At 43.5% G+C, this 27,593-nt stretch overlaps 2 protein-coding genes across 2 annotated transcripts in view; both read left to right on the top strand.

Moving 5' to 3' along the window:
• Nucleotides 1-5,687, top strand: part of LOC121575249 (receptor tyrosine-protein kinase erbB-3-like) — a 31,454-nt gene extending 25,767 nt beyond the window's left edge. The window contains exons 18-29 of the mRNA XM_045222866.1: nt 47-188; nt 363-482; nt 662-760; nt 891-1,076; nt 1,275-1,430; nt 2,267-2,342; nt 2,482-2,628; nt 2,818-2,915; nt 3,167-3,352; nt 3,547-3,606; nt 3,755-4,031; nt 4,224-5,687. Of these exons, the coding sequence (XP_045078801.1) occupies nt 47-188; nt 363-482; nt 662-760; nt 891-1,076; nt 1,275-1,430; nt 2,267-2,342; nt 2,482-2,628; nt 2,818-2,915; nt 3,167-3,352; nt 3,547-3,606; nt 3,755-4,031; nt 4,224-5,113 (2,437 nt within the window). The 3' untranslated portion in view covers nt 5,114-5,687. The remainder of the gene's footprint in view (nt 1-46; nt 189-362; nt 483-661; nt 761-890; nt 1,077-1,274; nt 1,431-2,266; nt 2,343-2,481; nt 2,629-2,817; nt 2,916-3,166; nt 3,353-3,546; nt 3,607-3,754; nt 4,032-4,223) is intronic.
• Nucleotides 5,688-8,079: 2,392 nt separating this feature from the next.
• Nucleotides 8,080-27,593, top strand: LOC121575248 (proliferation-associated protein 2G4). Its single transcript, XM_041888217.2, has 12 exons — nt 8,080-8,243; nt 12,547-12,675; nt 13,790-13,895; nt 20,184-20,253; nt 22,610-22,766; nt 24,932-25,010; nt 25,753-25,831; nt 26,021-26,154; nt 26,365-26,459; nt 26,557-26,684; nt 26,935-26,988; nt 27,081-27,593. Exons 1-12 carry the CDS (start codon nt 8,159-8,161, stop codon nt 27,144-27,146), a joined length of 1,182 nt encoding a protein of 393 aa, XP_041744151.1. The 5' UTR covers nt 8,080-8,158; the 3' UTR covers nt 27,147-27,593.

Here is a 27,593-nt window from a genome sequence, read left to right as displayed (position 1 = left end):
TATCAGGGGCTGATTGGCTAATACCTCTTCCTGTGTCTCTTTCCAGCCAATCCATTACAGGCATCGTTCTGGGAGTTTTGGCAGCAGTAATAGTGGGCTTCTCCATCTTTGTGATGAGTGTTCTGTACCGGAGGGGTCTTGCCATCCGGCGCAAGAGAGCCATGAGGCGATACCTGGAGAGTGGAGAGGTGAGGAGGGAGGAGAGGGGAGATGAGGGAGGGGAGGGGAGATGAGGGAGGGTGTGTGTATTTGTGTGTGTGTGAGAGAGAGAGAGAAAATAAGGATTTTTTTAAAAGAGTGTGTGTGTGTTGTTGTCTTGATATGTCCTGATATTAACTGTGTGCATTTGTGTGTGTCCGTAGAGTTTAGAGCCCTTGGACCCTGGTGAGAAGGGGGTCAAAGTTCATACCAGGATCCTGAAGGTCAGAGAGCTCCGTAAGCTCAAGCTGCTGGGCACCGGGGTGTTTGGCTCCATCCACAAGGTGCTTACATCATCAACCGTCGCCCTCTTAAACCCCCTATTATCATCACCACCCTGCACCTCTCTGATGTTCCTACCATTTACCATAGGCCCTATGTGTATTGTGCTACTTACCTTGCTGGTCTTTGTTTCATGGTGAGGTAACCCCTCTCCCCTTGTCTTTTCCTCCACCTTTCTCAGGGCATTTGGATTCCTGAGGGAGATTCAGTGAAGATCCCTGTGGCCATAAAGACTATTCATGATCGAACGGGGCGGCAGACCTTCCATGAGATCACAGACGTAAGAAAACACAATATATACTGTCACACACCCATTCTCAAGAACACCTGCCCCTTCAAATCATAACTGACCTGATAACACTTATCTTGACTCTGTTTACTAATGCTGATTTTTCTATTAACCCCTGCAGCACATGTTGGTGATGGGTAGCTTGGACCACCAGTACATCGTCAGGCTCTTAGGCGTCTGTCCAGGTGCCAGTCTCCAGCTGGTCACCCAGCTCAGCACTCAGGGGTCCTTACTGGAGCACATCAGGCACTACAGGGACAGCCTGGACCCACAGAGGCTTCTCAACTGGTGTGTGCAGATTGCCAAGGTGAGATACCCTCTGTGTGTGTGTGTGTGTGTGTGTGTGTGTGTGTGTGTGTGTGTGTGTGTGTGTGTGTGTGTGTGTGTGTGTGTGTGTGTGTGTGTGTGTGTGTGTGTGTGTGTGTGTGTGTGTGTGTGTGTGTGTGTGTGTGTGTGTGTGTGCGATTGTTTATGTGACCGAGGTGTGTGTCCTCTCCCCTGTCAGGGTATGTACTATCTGGAGGAACACAGGATGGTCCACAGAAACCTGGCAGCAAGGAACGTTCTTTTGAAAAGTGACTACATGGTCCAGATCTCTGACTACGGCATCGCAGACCTGCTATACCCTGACGACAAGAAGTACGTCTACAATGAGGTCAAGGTGTGTTGACTTCTTGGTTAGGTCACATGGTCCGGAAAATCTTGTCATGGACAATGTCTCAGCCTACTTCTATCTTCTTCTCCAAATTGTCTAGAAGCATCTGCTGTTGTTTCTGTTAGGTGAGATGTTGACTAGATACATGTCCTGTTTATTTTCTGTTAGGTGAGATGTTGACTAGATACATGGCCTGTTTATTTTCTGTTAGGTGAGATATTGACTAGATTCATGGCCTGTTTATTTTCTGTTAGGTGAGATGTTGACTAGATACATGGCCTGTTTCTTTTCTGTTAGGTGAGATGTTGACTTGATACATGGCCTGTTTATTTTCTGTTATGTGAGATGTTGACTAGATACATGGCCTGTTTATTTTCTGTAGGGTGAGATGTTGACTAGATACATGGCCTGTTTCTTTTCTGTTAGGTGAGATGTTGACTAGATACATGGCCTGTTTATTTTCTGTTATGTGAGATGTTGACTAGATACATGGCCTGTTTCTTTTCTGTTTGGTGAGATGTTGACTGGATACATGGCCTGTTTCTCTACGTGTTTTGTATTGTTGCCATGAACACTAACTAATAGGTGTTTTTTCCAGTGGCCACAGGCTTTGAACTGGGTGTAACTCATGGTGGGCGGCAGGTAGCTTAGTGGATAAGAGCGTTGTGCCAGTAACCGAAAGGTCGCTGGTTCTAATCCCCGAGCCGACTAGGTGAAAAATCTGTCGATGTGCCCTTGAGCAAGGCACTTAACCCTAATTGCTCCTGTAAGTCGCTCTGGATAAGAGCGTCTGCTAAATAACTAAAATGTAATAGTTCCCTGTCTTGTCTCTCTCACCACAGACGCCCATCAAATGGATGGCTCTGGAGAGCATCTTGTTCCGCAGATACACACATCAAAGTGATGTCTGGAGCTATGGTGAGTCACTGTGTGTGTGTATGTTTCATGTGCTTTTATAGACTTTTATATCAATGGTAAGTTGAAAGTACTTGTGTGTATATGTGTATGTTGACTTACCATGATTTTACAATGTCAATTATATTTCTCCGTCTTGCAGGAGTGACAGTGTGGGAGATGATGTCATATGGGGCGGAGCCCTACTCAACGATGCGTCCACAGGAAGTGCCTGACCTGCTGGAGAAGGGCGAGCGTCTCTCCCAGCCACACATCTGCACCATAGATGTCTACATGGTCATGGTCAAGTGTGAGTTCCTACCCTCTCTCCTTCACCCACAATACCTATCAGATCTGTGTGAAATTTGTTAGAGTACATTGCATGTACAGTATTACATTGTAATAATTAGTTTTGCTATGAAAGTATCGTTTATAAAGGATGTACAAACAACTGACACTATTTTCAATGGGACTCACATGGCATTATCATAATTTACAGGCTGGATGATTGACGAGAATGTCCGTCCCACCTTCAAGGAACTGGCCAATGAGTTTACCAGAATGGCCAGGGACCCGCCTCGGTACCTTGTGATCAAGGTAAGACAGAATGCCACCCTTGGGAGAAATCAGTAATCAATAGCCATATAAATCAAAGTTTGCTAAGAATGTGTTTTTTGGAGTCCACTCCCAGATGCCAATCATTACAGTCCTAAGACTGTGCCGTTGCTTGTTCATCCACACCAAATGTCAGCTCATGAGGATAATAATGATGATGTTGTTAGTGATGGTGGTGATGATGATGATGATGATGATTGAAGTTTATTTCTTTATCTTCCTCTGTCCACCAGGGGGACTGCAGCCCGTCGGACTCTCCCTCAGACGAGTCTCACCACCGGGGTACAGAGCTGGATCACATGGAGGTGGGGCTGGAGGACCAGGATGAGGAGAGGCTAGGGGACGGCATGGCCACACCTCCTCTCTATCTGTCACAGGCCAGGAGTATTTCTCGACTCTCACGAATGGAAAGCCACAGGGTGAGGGGTCATATGAGGCATCTCTCCCTATGCATACACTTTATACTGTATGGGGCCAGGAGTTTTTCCGGACCTATAGTCCTGGTCAGGGCACGTGGTAAATATATAACATGGGCAGATCGAAACAACCTTTTGGTTATCCTGTTTTTTTCTAACTCCCATCCTGTCCTGTCCCATTCCTGTATTCCCCTCAGGGTGTACACAGCAGTCAGGCTGGATACCTGCCCATGACCCCAGGACTGGATAACCCTCAGGTCAGTCACTGGAGATGACAAAGTTACATGAAAACCTACTGAAAACGTCTACATGCTAACACATTTATTATTGAAAGTCTTCTACCCTATATCATTCCTATAGGGTTGATCACTCATATTGCATTATACCCCCTGTTCCTCTGTATAGATGGTGTGGCTGCCAGCGTCTCGCTCTCGCCTCAACTCCGCCCGCACTGTGTCAGAGAGCTCCGAGGGCAGGGGCACGTTGGTGGAGCTGGAGATGAGCGAGGACTTCTTATTGGCTGGCAGCCTACAGAGGAAGCGGCATCGGGAGGACAGTGCCTACATGTCTCAGAGGGACAGCATGTCAGGGGGGCCACCTGAGACCCCCTCCCCTGACACAGAGGGGGAGGAGGACCAGAACGGATACGTGCTCCCCGGACTGGGTGACAGTCCAGAGAGAGGTGATACCATAGATACATTTTCTTTAAGCCATATAAATAGAGTCATATGTTTTTGTATGACGTGTTAGTGGATGGTTGCATGATCATTGTTATAACTCAAAGTGTCAGTGTTAATTGCAAGAGTACTCAGATCATTTCAGATCTCTGGATCACCTTACTCACTCCTCTTTCCCTTGTCACTGTTCTCCACAGATACGCTACTGTCTAGCTCACGGGTCACCCTTCCTCATGGGAGGACGCCCAAGGTTCCCTCATACCCATCAGGACCCTCAGAGGACCATGACAGTGCCTGTGAGGAATATGAGTACATGAACAAACAGGCGTGCATGATGTCTCTCTCCCCCAGGCAGCAGCCTGGCCATTCCAAAGATGGCCAGTGGCTGAAGATGAAGAAGAGGCAACGCTCTTCTCTGCCATCCCCGGATACAGAGTACACAGAGTGCACGGGGCACAGGACATCAGCTGGGGAGAACAGGGGAGGCCAAACCAAGAATGAAGAACACCAGGACTATGAATCCCCTGCCCTCAACTCTGATTCAGACAAAATAGAGGAAAGGGGTTCTGGTGACGTTGAATATGAGTACATGGACATTCGAAGTGTTGGACCAGAGGCCAGTGAAAGACCAGACTATCCCCCACCACGAGTTGTCCCTCATCCTGGAGCTACGCCCAAACAGCGGATGAGAGGCGAGAGAGAGGTGGAGGAAGAGGAGGAGGAGGATGAATACGTAGAAGAGGACGACTATCATTACACTAACAGGCAGCCCAAGCTGCGGCAGGCTCTGCGAGGCAGGGAGGGGCTGAGGATGCAGAGAGGAGGAGAGGGAGAGGTGGATGAGTACGAGGACATGGATTCCCTGGCCGCTCCTGGAGCTGGGGACCCAGTGGAGTACGAGAATTTGCAGGGAGAAGGTGAGGGTGTAGTGGGGGGCATGGGGGGTCAGCGCACAGGGATGGGGGCATTTGTAAAAGTGCGTGCAGGGGTAGGGGTGGGGGAGCCTGGTGGCGGAGATCGCTCATTTGACAATCCAGACTACTGGCAGAGCAGGTTGTTCCTGAAGCCTAACGCTGTGAGCACGTAGGGAAGTGGACCTCCTTCCTCGACACTGAAGGGGATAGCTGCATCTGTAGCTGTTCCATGCCCATTGAAATCAATGAAGGACCAGGAGAGGGGAGAAACCAATCCAGAGCCATCCAAAAATCTAAAATATTGAAGATATATCTTTGTGTGCCATTTTTGTATCTTTAAAGAGCGATTGCCACTAAAAAGCAACTTCTTGTTTTAAAAATGGCTCATGTGGCATCAATATGAGTCAGAAACATTTATTCTAGTGTCAAAACTGACTACAAAGTGTAAATCATAAAGTCAGTCTCGTCTAAAATAGAGATCTGCGAGATGATAGGAAAATATTTTATGTCACGGAATAAAGGGTACCGTAATAGTTTGCCTGTAGTTGGGTTTATTTCAATCCTGCCCACAGCTGGCAGCACCCAAGTAATCATCAATTTGGAGATTGTAATGCCCATGGTCAATTTGGTTCGACATTTGATATCTCTATGGGGCTAGATAGGGACCATTAGTAAATTACACAATGTACATGGGACAATATTTTTGAATGTCAATAGCTCCAAATTGAAATGACTTAAAAACCTCAAACAAACTATAAATTGTAGAAATTCATTTACAAATATTGAAAGCATTTAATGAGACAACTAAAAGATGTGCAACATGAAAATATTGTGCAACATGAAAAATCTACTTTGCCACGGTCACACACCAGCCTGCTGAAGCTAATTGGCAAAATAAGTTGGCTAGCACTAGCTATCTTAGGCAGCTTTAAGACACAAGACCTGGTTTCAAGATATCTAGAAGGGTGAGTTACAGTAACTGTGTACTGTTTTGGTAGAGTGAATGTACAAATGCTTGCCACATACGAACACACACACAAGAGACACCCACATTAAACCACCCAACAAGACAACTCTCGTTTGGCTTCAGTCATGGCCGCTGCATTTCTTAATGACCAAGCCGAAAAAGAGGCCAAATCAGGAAGTTCAGCCTTTAATGTGTCTGTTACAGGTTTACATTGATCATGTTTTTAGCCATAATAACGTGTAAGCTTTGGGATGTTTTCTTTTCTTTGAAATATGATACTGTATTATAAGTGTAAGGCACTGTGAGTGGGTGAAGCACTAATAGAAATGGCCCGATTATAAGCTTTGTATATGTGTTTTTACTTATAAGAACAAAAAATTGTTTCGTACAATGTTATTTTTCTATTGTATTTTCATGTTTTGAAAATGTTAATGTAACCTTTAAGTGATACTATTGAGTATTTTCTACATAATAAAAATATTTGAAGAATGTATGTGATTTTTTTCATTAATCATGGGGACCAGACATAATTCACAATCAGTCTGTTTAATTCATTTCTATGGTGCTGTCTTGCTGTTCAGTTTTTACACAGTCCCATTCTTTGGGGTAAGTGAGAAATGAATAGGCACATTCCATGTCGTCGTTATTCCAGTTGGGTTGAGCAGATTACCAGAGCTCAACACCTGAAACAACATCCCCGGAACCACATTTATAGTGACTTTAGTACAACAATTAGCGACCTTGTCAAGTTATTCTCTGTGCCTAACGGTTAAGGTGTTGGACTGACAGTCTCAGGGACTGTAGATTGAATCCCGATAAGGATGCGACCCAGGACAGAATTTACACATTGGTGTCAGATGTGGGATGGCACCTCGGTGTAAATTCGGTACGACCTTCGGTAGAGGCGCAAGGAAATCAAAGATGCTGCTCTAATGCCGTGTTCACATGCTATCGGAAACTTGGAACCTCCGCGTTAAAATGAATTTAAGTTATTTGCATAGAGCTTCATACTGGTTGATTCTGATACTTCCCAAGTGGGAAACTGGATAATTTTCTACAAGTTAGCAATTCGCAACTCAGCGATATAAATCAGGGTATGAGTCTAGAAACGTGCCTATTTTCTCGAAAGTACGCAATGCCACGATTCCCAAGCTATACAATATTACAGATAGCAAGTTAGTTCTCACATCTTGGAAAATATTTGTAATGTTGTACTTCTTGTTGACGAAATTCATGCTAATGTTGGGTTTTTGAGCTAGAGTCCAATTGACTCCCATTCACTCCTTGAAGGAGAGCTCTCCTTGTCCCAGAATCGCCCAGAATGCACCGCGCGACACAGAGCCGTATCAACAGAGTTTACCATCTCCTCATAAGTATCTCTGGCTTTGTAGTGTCGGTGCCTGTGTGAAGCTAGCCACAATAAGGATTAGCCACAATTGACTTTGCGTTGTGCCTTCAAAATAAAAGTACCCCATTGAAAGTGATTAAAACGGATACAAATAGTGGAATCTTGCCATATTTGGACTAGATAACGCTAAACAAGGTCGGAATGTAATTATATAAATTCAACAAAAGACAATAATTAATCAATTTGACACAAATCAGTGGATGTATTAGAATTGCATTGGTGGCATACATATATGCACTGAACAAATAAAATCAAATGTTATTTGTCACATGCGCCGAATACAACATGCTTACTTACAAGCCCTTAACCAACAATGCAGTCCAAGAAATAGAGTTAAGAAAATATTTACTAAATAAACTAAAGTAAAAAATTTAATAAAAAGTAACACAATAAAATAACAATAACGAGGCTATATACAGAGGGTAACAGTGCCGAGTCAATGTGCGGGGGTACAGGTTAGTCGAGGTAATTTGTACATGTAGGTAGGGGTAAAGTGACTATGCATTGATAATAAACTTCGAGTAGCGGCAGTGTAAAAACAAAGGGGGGTGTCAATGTAAATAGTACGGGTGGCAATTAGATTAATTGTTCGGCAATTTGTGTATTGTTTTGAATTTATATAACAACATTCCAACCTTGTTTAGCATTATCTACTCCAAATATGACATGATTCCACTATTTGTATCAGTTTGAATCACTTTCAATTGGTGACTTGTATTTTGAAGTCGAACTGCAAATTCCACTATTGTGGCTAATCTTTATAGTGGCTAGCTTCACACAGGTGTCGGTCTTGGTGCCTGACCCATCAGGAAGTGTGTTGTTGTGAAGAGTGTCGCTGCCAAGATGTCTGACAACGAAGAACAAGAACAGACTATCGCTGAGGACTTGGTTGTCACCAAGTATAAAATGGGAGGTGACATCGCCAACCGTAAGTGTCCGATCGGGGTGACCTGCTCTTGTCGGCCTTTCGACTTCGTACAACATAGTCAACACAACCATGTGCTTTGACATAGTAGGCGCAGTTTAGAAACGTGTGATGGGTGGAATGGAAATTGGCCTAGCCCTAGTATTCTGGTCTAGCGCAAGCAAGCTGACTTTATTTTGTTCAGTAAGCTAACTAGCTATGGTTAACGGTTATTTTGTCAAGGACTGTCAACATAGGCTAGCTAGCAAACGTTACCTACAAATTAATTATCAACAGTCACATCAGACAGTAGCAACCACTATTGTATTTGTTAGGTAGATGTAGTTAGCTAGCTAACGTTATTTATTGTATGGTCATAACCTTAGTTCACGGTTTGGGGAGCTACAGTAGCTAACGGCATTTTTTATGTTTCCATGTCAACCACACAGAGATTGTAGCTAGGAAGTTGCCTTGGGGCAATTCTATGTTAACAGGCTCCGACTTTTCCACTTTGAAATGTAGCTAGCTATGTCAAACAAGAACCAAACAAAAACTCAATGCACAAGGACTACTTTTAAAAATGTTAACAGAAATGTTAATAAAAATATTTACTTGACGAACAATGCAAATACAAAGTTTGGTAACAGAATGATGGTTTATGCTGTTTGTGCCATCATTCTGTTACCAAACTTTGCATCTGCACTGTTCTCAAAGTGTGTTTTTGTACAATTCTGGGGAAATTGTAAAAATTCGGCCTTGTGCATAGAGTTGTATGGGTTGTTTAATTTTGCAATCATTGATTTTTGTTTGGCAAGTGAAAAATAAGCCTCAGCATAATTCTGTTTTCATGGAATTAACCCCTTACTAGCAAAGAGTCATAGCTAGCTAGTTCCAAGTGAAGTGACATTTAGGTCTAGCTATATATGTGTAAGTTTGTTCTGCCTGGCTGTAGTCAACTGAGACAATTTTACTGGAAAAGGCTTGCAAACTTGACAGGGAAATATTATTCCAACCACACATGATCTGGCTAGCTAGCTGCCTCACTGACAACTTATTCACAGGTATTATAAATAAATATAGCTAATTTCCTACCAAAATCAAGTGGTCCCAAAATGCTTACATTGCTTGTTGGCATGACCTTAGTAGCTTTATGACACACAGAAATAGAATGAGTAGACAGGGTTCGTCATTCAAGTCAATGATGGCATAATGGGTGGACTGGCAACCATTTTGAGTGTAACCTTAGCAGGAAGTAAAAGCAGGAAGTTTACCCTTCAGTCTGTGCTGTGATTTGTTGAGCCACCGCAACTGACATTACAAAAAATTACGTAGCATGTTAGGAGAATTAGGTTAGCTAAAATGCCAAAAAAGTATACTTTTGACGTTCATTTGACATAAGCTGGATCCCTTCTAGCCATGACCCAGCTAGAGTGGTGGTGAGGAGGAGGAGCTCCGCAGACCCTTTTGTGTCCTGAAGTAATTTTGCCATTCATTGTAGTCATTGCGCCCTGTAGAGTTGCTATTTTCTCGTGTCAATTAACTTGTGACATTCCTGGATTACTCATTATAATAATAGTCCGATTTAATCAACAAATTCGATAATCAGTTTAAAAAAGGTTAAGGGTACAAGACTGTGTACATAGCTGGCTGTTTTGGCAAAAATCACTACATATCCCATCGAGCAAAGCGGGGAGAGGCTGCCTGTTGTCACAGTTCCAAGACCAGTCAGAAACAAACCCTATGCCAATGACGCCGCTGGATCTCAAAACTGAACTTGGATCCGCGTTAAGTAGCAATGATATCCTTCGCCACCGTCGTCTTAGGACATTCACGTCATTTAGCAGACAATCTTATCTAGAGCGACTTACAGTTAGAGTGCATACATTTTCATACTGGCCCCCCGTGGGAATCGAACCCACAACCCTGGCGTTGCAAGCGCCATGCTCTACCAACTGAGCTACACAGGACTATACTCGAACCAGTCATGACTATTCAATAAAACAAATACTTTTGAAGTTTCTTACCAGCAAATGTCTTAGTTACATGATTGCATAACTAGCAAAGGCGTTTTAAAATCGAGGGTGTAGTGTTTATTCAGTTTGGCAATGAGGACAGAAACTAGCATAGTTCAAATGGGAAAACGAGTTTAGGCTTAGTGCGCATGTACGCCCATGCGCACTAGGCTAATTCAGGAGACCTGTAGAGATTGTAGTTTTTATGCACTGATATCATGAGCTGGCAGAATAAAGTTTGATTTAAACAATTCAGAGACTGAAACAAATAAATCAGATGACTTATTTAAGGAGAGCGAATGGGTATACAATCTCGAAGTCAGCTGTAACTGTCAATAGTAAAAAAAAAAAAAATTTAAAAAGAAGCTTAAAACGATGTTTGAGTGAACCCTGAATACAGTAAATGAATGGTGAAGTTGCTTCCAGACACGGTAGACTCCTCCTCCTCACCGCTCTATGGACAGGCTTCAAATTGACCTCAGGCCCTGGGTCATGACTCATACCTCGACATTGAACCCAGTTAAGTGGCAGCTGATTCATCATGACATACAGTGGGGGAAAAAAGTATTTAGTCAGCCACCAATTGTGCAAGTTCTCCCACTTAAAAAGATGAGAGAGGCCTGTGATTTTCATCATAGGTACACGTCAACGATGACAGACAAAATGAGGAAAGAAAATCCAGAAAATCACATTGTAGGATTTTTAATGAATTTATTTGCAAATTATGGTGGAAAATAAGTATTTGGTCAATAACAAAAGTTTCTCAATACTTTGTTATATACCCTTTGTTGGCAATGACACAGGTCAAATGTTTTCTGTAAGTCTTCACAAGGTTTTCACACACTGTTGCTGGTATTTTGGCCCATTCCTCCATGCAGATCTCCTCTAGAGCAGTGATGTTTTGGGGCTGTCGCTGGGCAACACGGACTTTCAACTCCCTCCAAAGATTTTCTATGGGGTTGAGATCTGGAGACTGGCTAGGCCACTCCAGGACCTTGAAATGCTTCTTACGAAGCCACTCCTTCGTTGCCCGGGCGGTGTGTTTGGGATCATTGTCATTGTCATGCTGAAAGCCACGTTTCATCTTCAATGCCCTTGCTGATGGAAGGAGGTTTTCACTCAAAATCTCACGATACATGGCCCCATTCATTCTTTCCTTTACACGGATCAGTCGTCCTGGTCCCTTTGCAGAAAAACAGCCCCAAAGCATGATGTTTCCACCCCCATGCTTCACAGTAGGTATGGTGTTCTTTGGATGCAACTCAGCATTCTTTGTCCTCCAAACACGACGAGTTTAGTTTTTACCAAAAAGTTCTATTTTGGTTTCATCTGACCATATGACATTCTCCCAATCCTCTTCTGGATCATCCAAATGCACTCTAGCAAACTTCAGACGGGCCTGGACATGTACTGGCTTAAGCAGGGGGACACGTCTGGCACTGCAGGATTTGAGTCCCTGGCGGCGTAGTGTGTTACTGATGGTAGGCTTTGTTACTTTGGTCCCAGCTCTCTGCAGGTCATTCACTAGGTCCCCCCGTGTGGTTCTGGGATTTTTGCTCACCGTTCTTGTGATCATTTTGACCCCACGGGGTGAGATCTTGCGTGGAGCCCCAGATCGAGGGAGATTATCAGTGGCCTTGTATGTCTTCCATTTCCTAATAATTGCTCCCACAGTTGATTTCTTCAAACCAAGCTGCTTACCTATTGCAGATTCAGTCTTCCCAGCCTGGTGCAGGTCTACAATTTTGTTTCTGGTGTCCTTTGACAGCTCTTTGGTCTTGGCCATAGTGGAGATTGGAGTGTGACTGTTTGAGGTTGTGGACAGGTGTCTTTTATACTGATAACAAGTTCAAACAGGTGCCATTAATACAGGTAACGAGTGGAGGACAGAGGAGCCTCTTAAAGAAGAAGTTACAGGTCTGTGAGAGCCAGAAATCTTGCTTGTTTGTAGGTGACCAAATACTTATTTTCCACCATAATTTGCAAATAAGTTCATTAAAAATCCTACAATGTGATTTTCTGGATTTTGTTTTCTCAATTTCTGTCATAGTTGACGTGTACCTATGATGAAAATTACAGGCCTCTCTCATCTTTTTAAGTGGGAGAACTTGCACAATTGGTGGCTGACTAAATACTTTTTTCCCCCACTGTAATACAACCATAATGGATAGTGTCTTATTTAAAGAGAACGCACATGTTCCGATTGAATGTAATGATGACATATTTGGTCTCACATCTACACTCTAATCTTTTTCACCTCTCAAATGTCTCATACCTCTCCACCTCCTATTCCCCTGCCCTCTCTCTCTGTCTAGAGGCCCTGCGTGTGGTGATTGAGGCGGCCAAGTCAGGGGTGTCTGTGCTCAGTCTGTGTGACAAGGGAGATGCCCACATCATGGCAGAGACTGGCAAGGTCTTCAGGAAGGAGAAAGACTTGAAAAAAGGTAAGGGGCCAGGGTGGGGTGGAAGGGGGGGAAAGGCTATCCTCCATGTGCTCAGTTGTCAGTACATGTCCCACTTCTCATTAATGTGTAGGCTCGTTGCAGTGATGTATGACGGCGTGTTCATAGACGTCCAACAATCCGCTGTTAATGCCACGTATGGTGTTTGAGAGCTCACGCTTTGTTCTCGCAGAGCAATCATTGTACAATTTCTCCATCCAGGTCATTACGTTGTTTGTACATAGCATCTTGTAGACTGGTTCTAGATATTCCATCAGGGCAGTGAAGCTGACATTCTCTACCATTGACAATGGCTGCATATCAATTGCAATCATTTCTGTAATCAGTGCTGTGATTTTCTCACTCCGTCCGTTATCGCACAGCTGCCAGCAACGGGTTGGGTCACGGTGTCTCCCTTTCAGATGATGGCTAAGCATTGCACCTGTACTGCCACTGTAGCTCAATTCCACCTTACTACGTTTGCATTTATTTCACCGCCTTCTCATTTAACTTCTCAAAGTATTGCCATACAGGACTTTGCTGCTGTCGCTTCCCTGTCTCGCTCTGCTATTTTGATAACTATTAACGACGATGACTTGGAGCGCTTTATATCCGTGGCAAATCATTTGAAAGATGCATATCTCCTCCTACTAACGTTACAGCATTGTTGCATTAGGTATTTGTTTAATTTCTATTTTCCCCTTAATGATAATGATTGGGACCTGTTAGCAGTCGTTTTTTTATAACTGCACTGTGATTTTAATTTTGTAAAAAAAATAAGAAAATTGGTTAGGGATTTTTTTTCTTCTAAACTTTTGCTATCCCAATGTCGTTTAAACGTTCACACCCCTACTATGTAGTTATAAGAGACAGATAAGACTGTTTGTCCTGTCTCCCATAACTGTTTACTGTCATACTGTCTCCAGATCAGAAACACATGCCACACATTCACAATGGGCCTGAACATGGGATTACTTATTGAATATGCCAGTGAGATGACAGAACTATGAGGAGTGATATGGGTTAAAAATAGGGGCGTTATTTGACATCAGTCTCTCATAAACACTGCAGATGATTTTGAATTGAAGATTTGGTGGTTCTCTCTTCCCTTTTACAGGAATTGCCTTCCCCACCAGCGTCTCAGTCAATAACTGTGTTTGCCACTTCTCTCCCCTGAAGAGTGACCCTGACTACACACTTAAAGATGGGGACCTGGTCAAAATGTATGAACCTCAATCTACAGTAATGTTACCCCTTCACTCTATGTGTCTTCAGTCTCCCAAGTATGTGTTGTCTTTCCCCTCTCTCGTCTGTCATCTTGTTTTCTGTGTTCTCATGCGTCTGATGGAGTCTCCTTGGCTGTTGACTTGTCGTCTTTGTTAGGTCTCGTCTCCCTGTATGTCTATGTGTGCCTGTATGTCTATATGGCAAACGATAAGTAAGGATTGGATAACGAGCCTTGTTCATCTGGTATTGGTGTCTAATTGTCACTATTGCCATTGCGTAGTTGAACAAGCATTTTCATCTTAGTTGTTGGACTGCCACTTTGGTTTTCATCTCTCTGTTGACCCTCCCTTGCCTGTTTTCTGTCTTCTGTATATTTAAGGATGTCACTGACTGGAACATTGTGAGTGTTAAAGAGTCAACTATACTGAACAAAAATCGTATGCAACATGTAAAGTGTTGGTCCCATGTTTCATGAGCTGAAATAAAATATCCCAGAACTTTTCCATACACACAAAAAGCTTAATTCGCTCAAATTTTGTGCACAAATTTGTTTACATCCCTGTTAGTGAGCATTTATCTTTGCCAAGAGAATCCATCCACCTGACAGGTGTGGCATATCAAGAAGCTGATTAAACAGCATGATCATTACACAGGTGCACATTGTGCTGGGGACAATAAAAGGCCACTCTAAAATCGAATCAAATCGAATTGTATTTGTCACATGCGCCGAATACAACAGGTGTAGACCTTACAGTGGAATGCTTACTTACAAGCCCTTAACCAACAATGCAGTTTTAAGAAAGAATACCCTAAAAAAATAAGAAATAAAAGTAGCAAATAATGAAAGGGCAGCAGTAAAATAACAATAGTAAAATAACTCTACCTACATGTACATATTACCTCAACGGGGGTACCGGCACAGAGTCAATGTTCGGGGGCACCAGTTAGTCGAGGTAATATGTACATGTAGGTAGAGTTATTAAAGTGACTATGCATAGATAATAAACAGAGTAGCAGCAGCGTGAAAGAGGGGAGAGGGGGCCAATATAAATAGTCTGGGTAGCCATTTGATTAGATGTTCAGGAGTCTTATGGCTTTGGGGTAGAAGCTGTTTAGAAGCCTCTTGGACCTAGACTTGGCGCTCCGGTACCGCTTTCCGTGCGGTAGCAAAGAGAACAGTCTATGACTAGGGTGGCTGGAGTCTTTGACAATTTTTAGGGCCTTCCTCTGACACCGCCTGGTATAGAGGTCCTGGATGGCAGGAAGCTTGGCCCCAGTGATGTACAGGGCCGTACGCACTACCCTCTGTAGTGCCTTGCGGTGGGAGGCCGAGCAGTTGCCATACCAGGCAGTGATGCAACCAGTCAGGATGCTCTCGATGGTGCAGCTGTAGAACCTTGGCACTATGGTGTTGAACGCTGAGCTGTAGTCAATGAATAGCATTCTCACATAGGTGTTTATTTTGTCCAGGTGTGAAAGGGCAGTGTGGAGCACGATAGAGATAGCATCATCTGTGGATCTGTTGGGGTGGTATGCAAATTGGAGTGGGTCTAGGGTTTCTGGGATAATGGTGTTGATGTGAGCCATGACCAGCCTTTCAAAGCACTTCATGGCTACAGACGTGAGTGCTACGGGTCGGTAGTCATTTAGGCAGGTTACCTTAGTATTCTTGGGCACAGGGACTATGGTGGTCTGCTTGAAACATGTTGGTATTACAGACTCAGACAGGGAGAGGTTGAAAATGTCAGTGAAGACACTTGCCAGTTGGTCAGCGCATGCTCGGAGTACACGTCCTGGTAATCCGTCTGAATGTTGACCTGTTTAAAGGTCTTACTCACATCGGCTACGGAGAGCATGATCACACAGTCATCCAGAACAGCTGATGCTCTCATCCATGTTTCAGTGTTCCTTGCCTCGAAGCGAGCGTAGAAGTAATTTAGCTCGTCTGGTAGGCTTGTGTCACTGGGCAGCTCGTGGCTGTGCTGCCCTTTGTAGTCTGTAATAGTTTGCAAGCTCTGCCACATCCGAACAGCATCGGCGCCGGTGTAGTACAATCGATTTTAGTCCTTTATTGGCGCTTTGCTTGTTTGATGGTTCGTCGGAGGGCATAGCGGGATTTCTTATAAGCTTCCGGGTTAAAGTCCTGCTCCTTGAAAGCGTCAGCTCTACCCTTTAGCTCAGTGCAGATGTTGCCTGTAATCCATGGCTTCTGGTTGGGGTATGTACGTACGGTCACTGTGGGGACGACGTCATCGATGCACTTACAGTGAGGGAAAAAAGTATTTGATCCCCTGCTGATTTTGTATGTTTGCCCACTGACAAAGACATGATCAGTCTATAATTTTAATGGTAGGTTTCTTTGAACAGTGAGGGACAGAATAACAACAACAAAATCCAGAAAAGCGCATGTAAAAAATGTTATAAATTCATTTGCATTTTAATGAGGGAAATAAGTATTTGACCCCTCTGCAAAACATGACTTAGTACTTGGTGGCAAAACCCTTGTTGGCAATCACAGAGGTCAGACGTTTCTTGTAGTTGGCCACCAGGTTTGCACACATCTCAGGTGGGATTTTGTTCCACTCCTATTTGCAGATCTTCTCCAAGTCATTAAGGTTTCGAGGCTGACGTTTGGCAACTCGAACCTTCAGCTCCCTCCACAGATTTTCTATGGGATTAAGGTCTGGAGACTGGCTAGGCCACTCCAGGACCTTAATGTGCTTCTTCTTGAGCCACTCCTTTGTTGCCTTGGCCGTGTGTTTTGGGTCATTGTCATGCTGGAATAACCATCCACGACCCATTTTCAATGCCCTGGCTGAGGGAAGGAGGTTCTCACCCAAGATTTGACGGTACATGGCCCCGTCCATCGTCCCTTTGATGCGGTGAAGTTGTCCTGTCCCCTTAGCAGAAAAACACCCCCAAAGCATAATGTTTCCACCTCCATGTTTGATGGTGGGGATGGTGTTCTTGGGGTCATAGGCAGCATTCCTCCTCCTCCAAACACGGCGAGTTGAGTTGATGCCAAAGACCTCCATTTTGGTCTCATCTGACCACAACACTTTCACCCAGTTCTCCTCCGAATCATTCAGATGTTCATTGGCAAACTTCAGACGGCCCTGTATATGTGCTTTCTTGAGCAGGGGGACCTTGCAGGCACTGCAGGATTTCAGTCCTTCACGGCGTAGTGTGTTACCAATTGTTTTCTTGGTGACTATGGTCCCAGCTGCCTTGAGATCATTGACAAGATCCTCCCGTGTAGTTCTGGGCTGATTCCTCACCGTTCTCATGATCATTGCAACTCCCCGAGGTGAGATCTTGCATGGAGCCACAGGCCGAGGGAGATTGACAGTTATTTTGTGTTTCTTCCATTTGCGAATAATCGCACCAACTGTTGGCACCTTCTCACCAAGCTGCTTGGCGATGGTCTTGTAGCCCATTCCAGTAGGTCTACAATCTTGTCCCTGACATCCTTGGAGAGCTCTTTGGTCTTGGCCATGGTGGAGAGTTTGGAATCTGATTGATTGATTGCTTCTGTGGACAGGTGTCTTTTATACAGGTAACAAGCTGAGATTAGGAGCACTCCCTTTAAGAGTGTGCTCCTAATCTCAGCTCGTTACCTGTATAAAAGACACCTGGGAGCCAGAAATCTTTCTGATTGAGAGGGTGTCAAATACTTATTTCCCTCATTAAAATGCAAATCAATTTATAACATTTTTGACATGCGTTTTCCTGGATGTCTTTGTTGTTATTCTGTCTCTCACTGTTCAAATAAACCTACCATTAAAATTATAGACTGATCATTTCTTTGTCATTGGGCAAACGTACAAAATCAGCAGGGGATCAAATACTTTTTTCCCTCACTGTATTGATGAAGCCAGTGACTGATGTGGTGTACTCCTCAAAGCCATCAGAAGAATCCCAGAACATATTCTAGTCTGTGCTAGCAAAACAGTCCTGTAGCTTAGCATCTGCTTCATCTGACCACTTTTGTATTGACCGAGTCACTGGTGCTTCCTGCTTTAGTTTTTGCTTGTAAACAGGAATCGGGAGGATAGAATTATGGTCAGATTTGCCAAATGGAGGGCGAGGGAGAGCTTTGTACGCGTCTCTGTGTGTGGAGTAAAGGTGGTCTAGAGTATTTTTTATTTTTTTCTCTGGTTGCACATTTAACACCCCATCTCCTTCCGCGATATATCTGTCTCTTTCTCCTGCGATTGACGGGGATGAGGGCCCTTTCGGGTGTCTGGAGCAAATCCCTCTCGTCCGAATCATTAAAGAAAGATTATTTGTCCAGTTCAAGGTAAGTAATCGCTGTTCTGATGTCCAGAAGCTCTTTTCGGTCATAATAATAATAATAATAATTGGTCATTTAGCAGACGCTCTTATCCAGAGCGACTTACAGGAGCAATTAGGGTTAAGTGCCTTGCTGAAGGGCACATCGACAGATTTTTCACCTAGTCGGCTCGGGGATTAGAACCAGCAACCTTTCGGTTACTGGCACAACGCTCTTAACCACTAGGCTACCTGCCGCCATAAGAGACGGTAGCAGGAACATTATGTACAAAATAAGTTACAAACAATGTGTTGGTTAAGAGTCCATAAAACGGCAGCCATCCCCTCAAAATGTGCAGTTTTGTCACACAACTTCACAGATGTCTCAAGTTTTGAGGGAATGCTGACTGCAGGAATGTCCACCAGAGCTGTTGCCAGAGAATGTAATGTTAATTTCTCTACCATTCATCCGACGCAATCACCTAATGTTTCAGCATAATAATGCACAGCCCCATGTCTCAAGGATCTATACACAATTCCTGGAAGCTGAAAATGTCCCAGTTCTTCCATGGGCTGCCTACTCACCATACATTTACATTTACATTTTAGTCATTTAGCAGACGCTCTTATCCAGAGCGACTTATAGTTAGTGAATACATATTTTTTTTATACTGGCCCCCCGTGGGATCGAACCCACAACCCTGGCGTTGCAAACGCCATGCTCTATCAACTGAGCTACATCCCTGCCGGCCATTCCCTCCCCTACCCTGGACGACGCTGGGCCAATTGTGCGCCGCCCATGAGTCTCCCGGTCGAGGCCGGCTGCGACAGAGCCTGGATTCAAACCAGGATCTCTAGTGGCACAGTTAGCACTGCGATGCAATGCCTTAGACCACTGCGCCACTCAGGAGATAATGTCTCCTGACATGTCACCTATTGAGCACGTTTGGGATGCTCTGGATTGATGTGTACGACAGCGTGTTCCAGTTCCTGCCAATATTCAGCAACTTCGCACAGCCATTGAAGAGGAGTGGGACAACATTCTACAGGCCACAATCAGCAGCCTGATCAACTCTATGCGAAGTAGATGTGTCGCGCTGCATGTGGCAAATGGTGTTCACACCAGATACTGACTGGTTTTCTGATCCACGCCCCTACCTTTTAAAAAAAAGAAATCTGTGACCAACAAATGTATATCTGTATTTCCTGTCATGTGAAATCCATAGATTAGGGCCTAATTTATTTATTTCAATTGACTGATTTCGTTATATGAACTGTAACTCAGTCAAATCTTTGAAATTGTTGCGTTTATGTTTTTGTCCAGTGTAGATGGTTATGCCAACTTGTGCTGTATTACTGTAGGGCTGTGCCATTCTCAGAATCTGTTGAAAAGTCATATTTTTCATTACTATAACAAAAGCGTGGGTATGTCCTTCCACCATGACAATGAAATTGCTAGTGGTGCTGTCTTTGGAATACATTATGAGCCCCCCTGCAGTATAGTTGTAGGTGAACAAGCCAATAACAAACTTACCTTCGGAGCATATCCTCACTTGACACTTACCGTAATATAATCAAACAAATTAGATTGTTTAATTTGTGTCTGACCTTGTTTTTTTTGTCAGTAAACTTTTTCCCATTTGATCTTTGGAAGCACAACATGACTGCCATTTTGCCCTTGCCTAAATGTATTTAATCATCTCCTCTATATGTCCTTTTACACAATGACATAGATATCAGCAACTGGTTTTGTATTTGTATTTTATTAGGGATCCCCATTAGCTGCTGCCAAGGCAGCAGCTACTCTTCCTGGGGTCCAAATACATCAAGACACTTACATTACACATAAAACATAAGATAAAACAGTACATCATATAACATCGCTACACCACTACATGGTTGGCATAACGATTTCTGAATGTCTCATGAACTTCTATTTCCTTCATGACTTATACATTTCCATCTCTCCTTTTCTCTTATCCTCTCCATCTCTGCCCCCTTTATTTCTGCAGTGATCTTGGAGTCCATGTTGACGGCTTCATCTCGAATGTGGCTCATAGCTTTGTTGTGGGAGCTACCAAGGTATGTACCATTATGACCTAATGACTTGGAATTCTTAAGCCCTCATTGCAATAGGCTTAAAGAGATATTCTGGAGGATTGAAAATGACCTCATTATTTTTTAAACCTGCCGTTTTGGACTAGACATGTAAATGTATGGCTCATACATACATAATAAACGATCTACGGTTCTCTCCCAGCGGAAAATGGCACAGAATCCTTACATTCTAACCTGCCATAATTTAGTGCATGAGATTTGCTTGCTCATTCCTGTCATGTAGTGAACGTGCGCTCTGAAGCAAGTGGGATGAGTGGCTGCATGCGCTTACCATTAGTGATTTTGATAACAGCGAAAATACATTGAATTAATCGAATGCATGATAACTGCCATGCATCAGAAGTTTGAAAGCATCCTGAATTAGAAGTGAGATCTATTAGACCTAGGTAGTAGTTTAATTTCTCTTTCAAAGCATTTCTCTGCAAACCAGAGAATGTTGTGTGCTAAATATGCCAGTGTAGCCACACAAATACATTAGAAGATAATTGTTCACCCGATCAGAAACACTGTGCTGACAACCTTTAGTTTCTAAATGGTGTCGCTGGTGAATTTTGGAATATATTGCAAAATAGGCTATAAGGTTTTAACCAGGTGCGCGTCCATCCATATGTCCTGTTCGCCAATCACGACACAACGCACATGTTGATGCGCTCGAGAAGTGCATGCTGAAGTAAACGTTCACCCACTTTTTATACAATAAATTATTGGCCTACCTTTCTGTTGTCAACCATCCATCCAATTCAAATAATTCCATGTGTCCACCTTTTGTCCTTATAAATGTTCACAAAGGTATTATTCAATGATATGGGGTAATAATCCAACACAGCAGTTGATTGCCAGCGATCATCATTCATCACATAGGCAAATGCTATTTATAATAAATACACAACTTTTAACATTTACATTTTAGTCATTTAGCAGACGCTCATATCCAGAGCGACTTACAGTTAGTGAGTGCAGACATTATTTTTTAAATTTTCATACTGTCCCCCCGTGGGAAGCGAACCCACAACCCTGGCGTTGCAAACGCCATGCTCTACCAACTGAGCTACATCCCTGCCGGCCATTCCCTCCCCTACCCTGGACGACGCTGGGCCAATTGTGCGCCGCCCCATGGGTCTCCCGGTCGCGGCCGGCTACGACAGAGCCTGGATTCGAACCAGGATCTCTAGTGGCACAGCTAGCACTGTGATGCCGTGCCTTAGACCACTGCGCCACTCGGGAGGTAAGGAGTTGATGCAAACATATAACTGCTGGTTTTTTTTTTTTTTTTGAGTCATTTTAGCAGACGCTCTTATCCAGAGCGACTTATAGGTATTGAGTGCATACATTTTTCATACTGGCCCCCCGTGGGAAACGAACCCACAACCCTGGCGTTGCAAGCGCCATGCTCTACCAACTGAGCTACAGGAGGGCTTAACTTTCCATTGTATAAAATTACATTATCACATTACTTTGAGACCTTGCATGCAACTACAGGAAGTCGGGAACTGACCTGCAACAACCAAACGTGATGGACAATGTTGATAGGCAGGTGAAATTATGTCCGATGAGGTTGCAAGGTTAAAGTGGGAGGCGGGATCAGGATAGGCCCAGTATTGTCCAATGATGTTGCGGGTAGGGCCCAGGACGATACCCGTATCTCGATACTCATTAGTATCGTGGCAAGGAAACAAAACACAAAGCAGATTGAACTTCTTTTGGAAAACAGCCCTAATGTTGGAAACAAACATTAAGTTGTCATCCAGAGTCACATTTATTTATTTTCCAAGCTATAGCACACAATATTTTACATACAGCAGGTTTTTAAAGGACCAAATAGTTTGGTCTGCTTCGTGTTTTAATTTTTGCCATGGAAAAAAATATCACAATACTGGTATCATCACAGCCCCAGTTTTGGGGTGAGTCCAACATGCACACCACATGAACACCACAGAGTTATTTTTTTACTCTCTTTGGGCACACGTTACAGAACAATGACATGAGGACATTGTGCACAATTGTTGGGAGTTTCCATTTTGGCTTGTGAGCGCTACTTTCAAAACTACTGGCTGAAATTAAACAAAACTTCCAGAAAATCTCTTTAAAACACTCACATTAACTCTCCTTCAGGGCTCTGGCATATGTGCCTGAATATTTTTGCTGTGTGACCACCAGTGTGTAAAAATGAAGGATTTTAGCTTTAATATCTCAAATATTTTCAATTTTGCTCATACATTTATTTGTGTGCATCTACATTTTTCAACTTAGGCGCAAATGTGCTCCTTGTAAGAAAAGGTCAGCGTAGAGCCCTGATCTTACCTCTGCCTTGTACATGTAGGAGGCTCCAGTGACGGGGAAGAAAGCTGATGTGATAAAGGCAGCTCACCTGTGTGCGGAGGCAGCCCTACGCCTTGTCAAGCCTGGCAACCAGAACTCAAAGGTGACAGAGGCTTGGAACAAGATCGCTCAGTCATTCAAATGCACAGCCATCGAGGGTGAGTGCAGAAAGTGAGTTTTGCCCTTAGAGTTGACTCTGATTCATGGGTCTAAGATAGTGAATCAACAGTTTTAGCGGACCCTTTTCATATGGACGGGTTGGTTGTTTAGCAACAAAACCGACGCGTGCGCAACTATGGGGCAAAACAGACTGGGTTGGCTTAGATTGTTGACAACATGTAAACTATAGTTAGTCTCCAAATGTTTATTGAAAACATAAATGCATTTGCGCAATGAGCACTTGTCTCTCAACTACATTGTTACAGTTGTTGGTTAGCAAGCTGGTGAATTTTAGCCATATTAGCATTGACATGAAATCAGTCAAAACACCTCAAAACAAGACATGGTATCAAGAACAAGATAAAACTAGCTGAAACGAGCCACCTACAGTGGCTTGCGAAAGTATTCACCCCCCTTGGCATTTTTCCTATTTTGTTGTCTTACAACCTGGAATTAAAATGGATTTTTGGGGGGTTTGTATCATTTGATTTACACAACATGCCTACCACTTTGAAGATGCAAAATAATTTTTTTTGTGAAACAAATAAGACAAAAAACTGAACTTGAGCGTGCATAACTATTCACCCCCCAATACTCCCGAGTGGCGCAGCGGTTAAAGGCACTGCATCTCAGTGCTTGAGGCGTCACTACAGACCCCCTGGTTCGATTCCAGGCTGTATCACAATCCAGCCGTGATTGGGAGTCCCATAGGGCGGCGCACAATTGGCCCAGCGTCGTCCGGGTTTGGCCAGTGTAGGCCGTCATTGTAAATAAGAATTTGTTCTTAACTGACTTGCCTAGTTAAATAAAGGTTAAATAAATAAAATAAAATACTTTGTACAGCTGCAAGTCTCTTGGGGTATGTCTCTATAAGCTTGGCACATCTAGCCACTGGGAATTTTGCCCATTCTTCAAGGCAAAACTGCTCCAGCTCCTTCAAGTTGGATGGGTTCCGCTGGTGTACAGCAATCTTTAGTCATACCACAGATTCTCAATTGGATTGAGGTCTGGGCTTTGACTAGGCCATTCCAATACATTTAAATGTTAAACCACTTGAGTGTTGCTTTAGCAGTATGCTTAGGGTCATTGTCCTGCTGTAAGGTGAACCTCCGTCCCAGTCTCAAATCTCTGGAAGTCTGAAACGGGTTTCCCTCAAGAATTTCCCTGTATTTAGCGCCATCCATCATTCCTTCAATTCTGACCAGTTTTCCAGGCCCTGCCGATGGAAAAACATCCCCACAGCATGATGCTGCCACCACCATGCTTCACTGTGGGGATGGTGTTCTCGGGTGATGAGAGGTGTTGGGTTTGCGCCAGACGTAGCATTTTCCTTGATGGCCAAAAAGCTCAATTTTAGTCTCATCTGACCTTCTTCCATATGTTTGGGGAGTCTCCCACATGCCTTTTGGCGAACACCAAACGTGTTTGCTTATTTGATTCTTTAAGCAATGGCTTTTTTCTGGCCACTCTTCCATAAAGCCCAGCTCTGTGGAGTGTACAGCTTAAAGTGGTCCTATGGACAGATACTCCAATCTCAGCTGTGGAGCTTTACAGCTCCTTCAGGGTTATCTTTGGTCTCTTTGTTGGCTCTCTGATTAATGCCCTCCTTGCCTGGTCCATGAGTTTTGGTGGGCGGCCCTCTCTTGGCAGGTTTGTTGTGGTGCCATATTCTTTCCATTTTTTAAATAATGGATTTAATGGGATGTTCAAAGTTTCTTTATTTTAATTTTTATTACCCAACTCTGATCTGTACTTCTCCACAACTTTGTCCCTAACCTGTTTGGAGAGCTCCTTGGTCTTCATGGTGCTGTTTGCTAGGTGGTGTCCCTTGCTTAGTGGTGTTGCAGACTCTGGGGCCTTTCAGAATAGGTGTCTATATATACTGAGATCATGTGACAGATCATGTGACACTTAGATTGCACACAGGTGGACTTTATTTAAGTAATTATGTGACTTCTGAAGGTAATTGGTTGCACCAGATCTTATTTAGGGGCTTCATAGCAACGGGGGTGAATACATATGCATGCACCACTTTTCCGTTATTTATTTTTTAGAATTTTTTGAAACAAGTGATTGTTTTCATTTCACTTCACCAATTTGGACTATTTTGTGTATATCCATTATATGAAATCTGTTGCAATGGTTTTGTATCTTTCTGTTTAAGGTATGTTATCTCATCAGCTGAAGCAACACGTCATCGATGGAGAGAAGACCATCATTCAGAACCCCACAGACCAGCAAAGGTACATTAACGTCCAAGCACTAGAACACATGTAGAAAATAGTGCTTTGATGAAGTACAATACCACGAGGGCAGACAGCATGTTGTTTATATTTTTGTTCAGTATAAAAGTAGGTCTGGTTCACATCTAACAGCCGATATAAGAAGAGACGAGTGGAGACAAAACTAGCTAGTGAATTTTGTGTTGTGAAACTGAAGACGGAATGGCCGGGCATTCAAAAAGACAATAAGGGCAGTTGAGTCAGTTTCCGTATTAACATGGACTCTTTACACCGTGATGAAACATTGTTGCTCCTTGTTTCAGCAAGGTACAGTATTGAAGCAATCATGAAATACATGCACCCAATGGAATACCAAAAACAGGGCACACTCTGTGACTTGACAGAGAAATGTCAGCAAGTTAGGCTAGCTAACTCCAGCTAGCTAGCTATCCCCTCTGCTAGCTGTCAGTCAGCTTGGCTAAACAGTAAACACAGTTTCTCATTTGAGTCCAAGGCAACGCCTAGGAGCACATGCAGTCATGAGCAGAGAAGAGGAGAATATATATATATATATATATATAAATAATAATAATAATAATAATAATAATAATAATAATAATAATATTTTTTATATTAGAACAGTGACCATGGTCATTTGGCTGATCCAAAATTCCATGACCGTCACAGCCCTAGTCACTAAGACTGAATGATAAATTAAAGATGTGAGTTGCTCTGATTGGCTACTGTTGATGCCCATCTGCAGGAAGGACCACGAGAAGGTAGAGTTTGAGGTGCACGAGGTCTACGCTGTTGATGTGCTGATCAGCACTGGTGAAGGGAAGGTGAGAGAGAGAGACGGGGGTAAATCCCAATGCCCCCATGCGGTAACATGGATGGAAAAGGGCAATATTACTCTGAGTCTGAACTATCCTAAGAAGCCCCATACTATTCTTTTTTTTCCTTTTAATTTCTTATCTGGCTAAATTCGACTGTCCAATACTGATGTTTCTATGCTCCTGTCCCCTGCCCAGGCCAGGGATGGAGGCCAGAGGACCACCATTTACAAGAGGGACCCCAGTAAGCAGTACGGGCTGAAGATGAAGACCTCCCGCATGTTCTTCAGCGAGGTGGAGCGACGCTTCGACGCCATGCCCTTCACACTCAGGTAGGATACCAAATGGAAGCTGTCCTCACATTAGAAGTGTCAGAGAGACTTCATATAACCAACTGCATATCAACACGATAATCTTATCATTAAAGACGTGGACTTTTCTTTTCATCAACCATCTCTCTGATGCTGTGAGTCAGGTACTTTGAATGTAAATTGGAGACCTCCTCAGCTAACAGGTGTGTCTTGTTCCTCTCCTCTCTTCAGGGCGTTTGAGGATGAGGCCAAAGCCCGCCTGGGCGTGGTGGAGTGTGCCAAACACGAGCTGCTACAGCCTTTCAGTGTGCTCAATGAGAAGGAGGGTGAGTCTCTCTGCATCTGTCTTTTCCTATCCTCTGTGCGCTGTTTCTTTCTCTTTTTCTAACTACCTGTCTCATTATCTCTCCCTTTGCTTCTCAGGAGAGTTTGTTGCCCAGTTTAAGTTCACAGTGCTGCTGATGGCCAACGGCCCCCATAAAATCACCAGCGGACCCTTTGAGACAGAACTCTACAAGTCAGAGCACGAGGTGCAGGACGCAGAGCTGAGGGTAAGTAGGGCTCCCAGCCCACGGCCCCAGGCAACCTGAAAGGCTCTTCACTGCTCATATTCCATGAATAACTATATTAATGAACAGGGGCTTGCAGCTCGGAGCCTAAACTTTAAGTAACTGAATAAGGGTATGAGATGGCATCTGAGGTTTTGACCAGTCTATTTCCACACTTAGCAGCTCTGTTGTGGCTCTCTTCCTTGGAAGAAATATCTTGATTGACAGCAAACAATCCCTCTTTCTCCCCCAGACTCTACTACAGAGCTCAGCCAGTCGCAAAACACAAAAGAAGAAGAAAAAGAAGGTATTTGATATGACAATGGTGAAAAACAAATTAAGTCAATATATTCTGTTCGCTCTCCATTCTTAATCGGTGCCTTCCTTCCTCCCTCCTAGGCCTCCAAGACTGTGGAAACCGCTACTGGACAGCCAACCAAGGAGAGCAACAAGGCGCCAGAGTAGATGCCTACCCGTCTTCAGACACACTGACACATACATACATACACACACCAAATAACAGAAACTTAGAAATGGAATCTAAATCTTCCCCAACTGTTAGCTCTTTTTGACCCTCATGCCCTTTTCTAGTATGTGGCCCATTGACTACATCTGATAGATTTGGAGTTGAGCCTGTTGGAATGCTCTCAAATCTGTTGAAAATACAATTTTCAGTTGAATCTGTAGACTGAATAAGGGTCACAACATTACATGCATATGGAGTTTATTTTCCATTGATACTTAACTGGAGTATGAGATTGGGGAAACACATTTTTGGAATATGATGGATCAAAAACCTTTTGTAGCCTTTGGTTTTTACACCTTATCGTTAGGTGATGTACCTGACTTCAGAAATGTTGCAATCTATAGGTGAAGTGTTTAAACTTTTTAAATAAAAAATGTCAAAAGAAA

Source organism: Coregonus clupeaformis, chromosome 10 (assembly GCF_020615455.1).
Source record: "Coregonus clupeaformis isolate EN_2021a chromosome 10, ASM2061545v1, whole genome shotgun sequence".
Lineage (NCBI taxonomy): Eukaryota > Metazoa > Chordata > Actinopteri > Salmoniformes > Salmonidae > Coregonus > Coregonus clupeaformis.
This window is presented reverse-complemented; position numbering and strand designations above follow the sequence as displayed.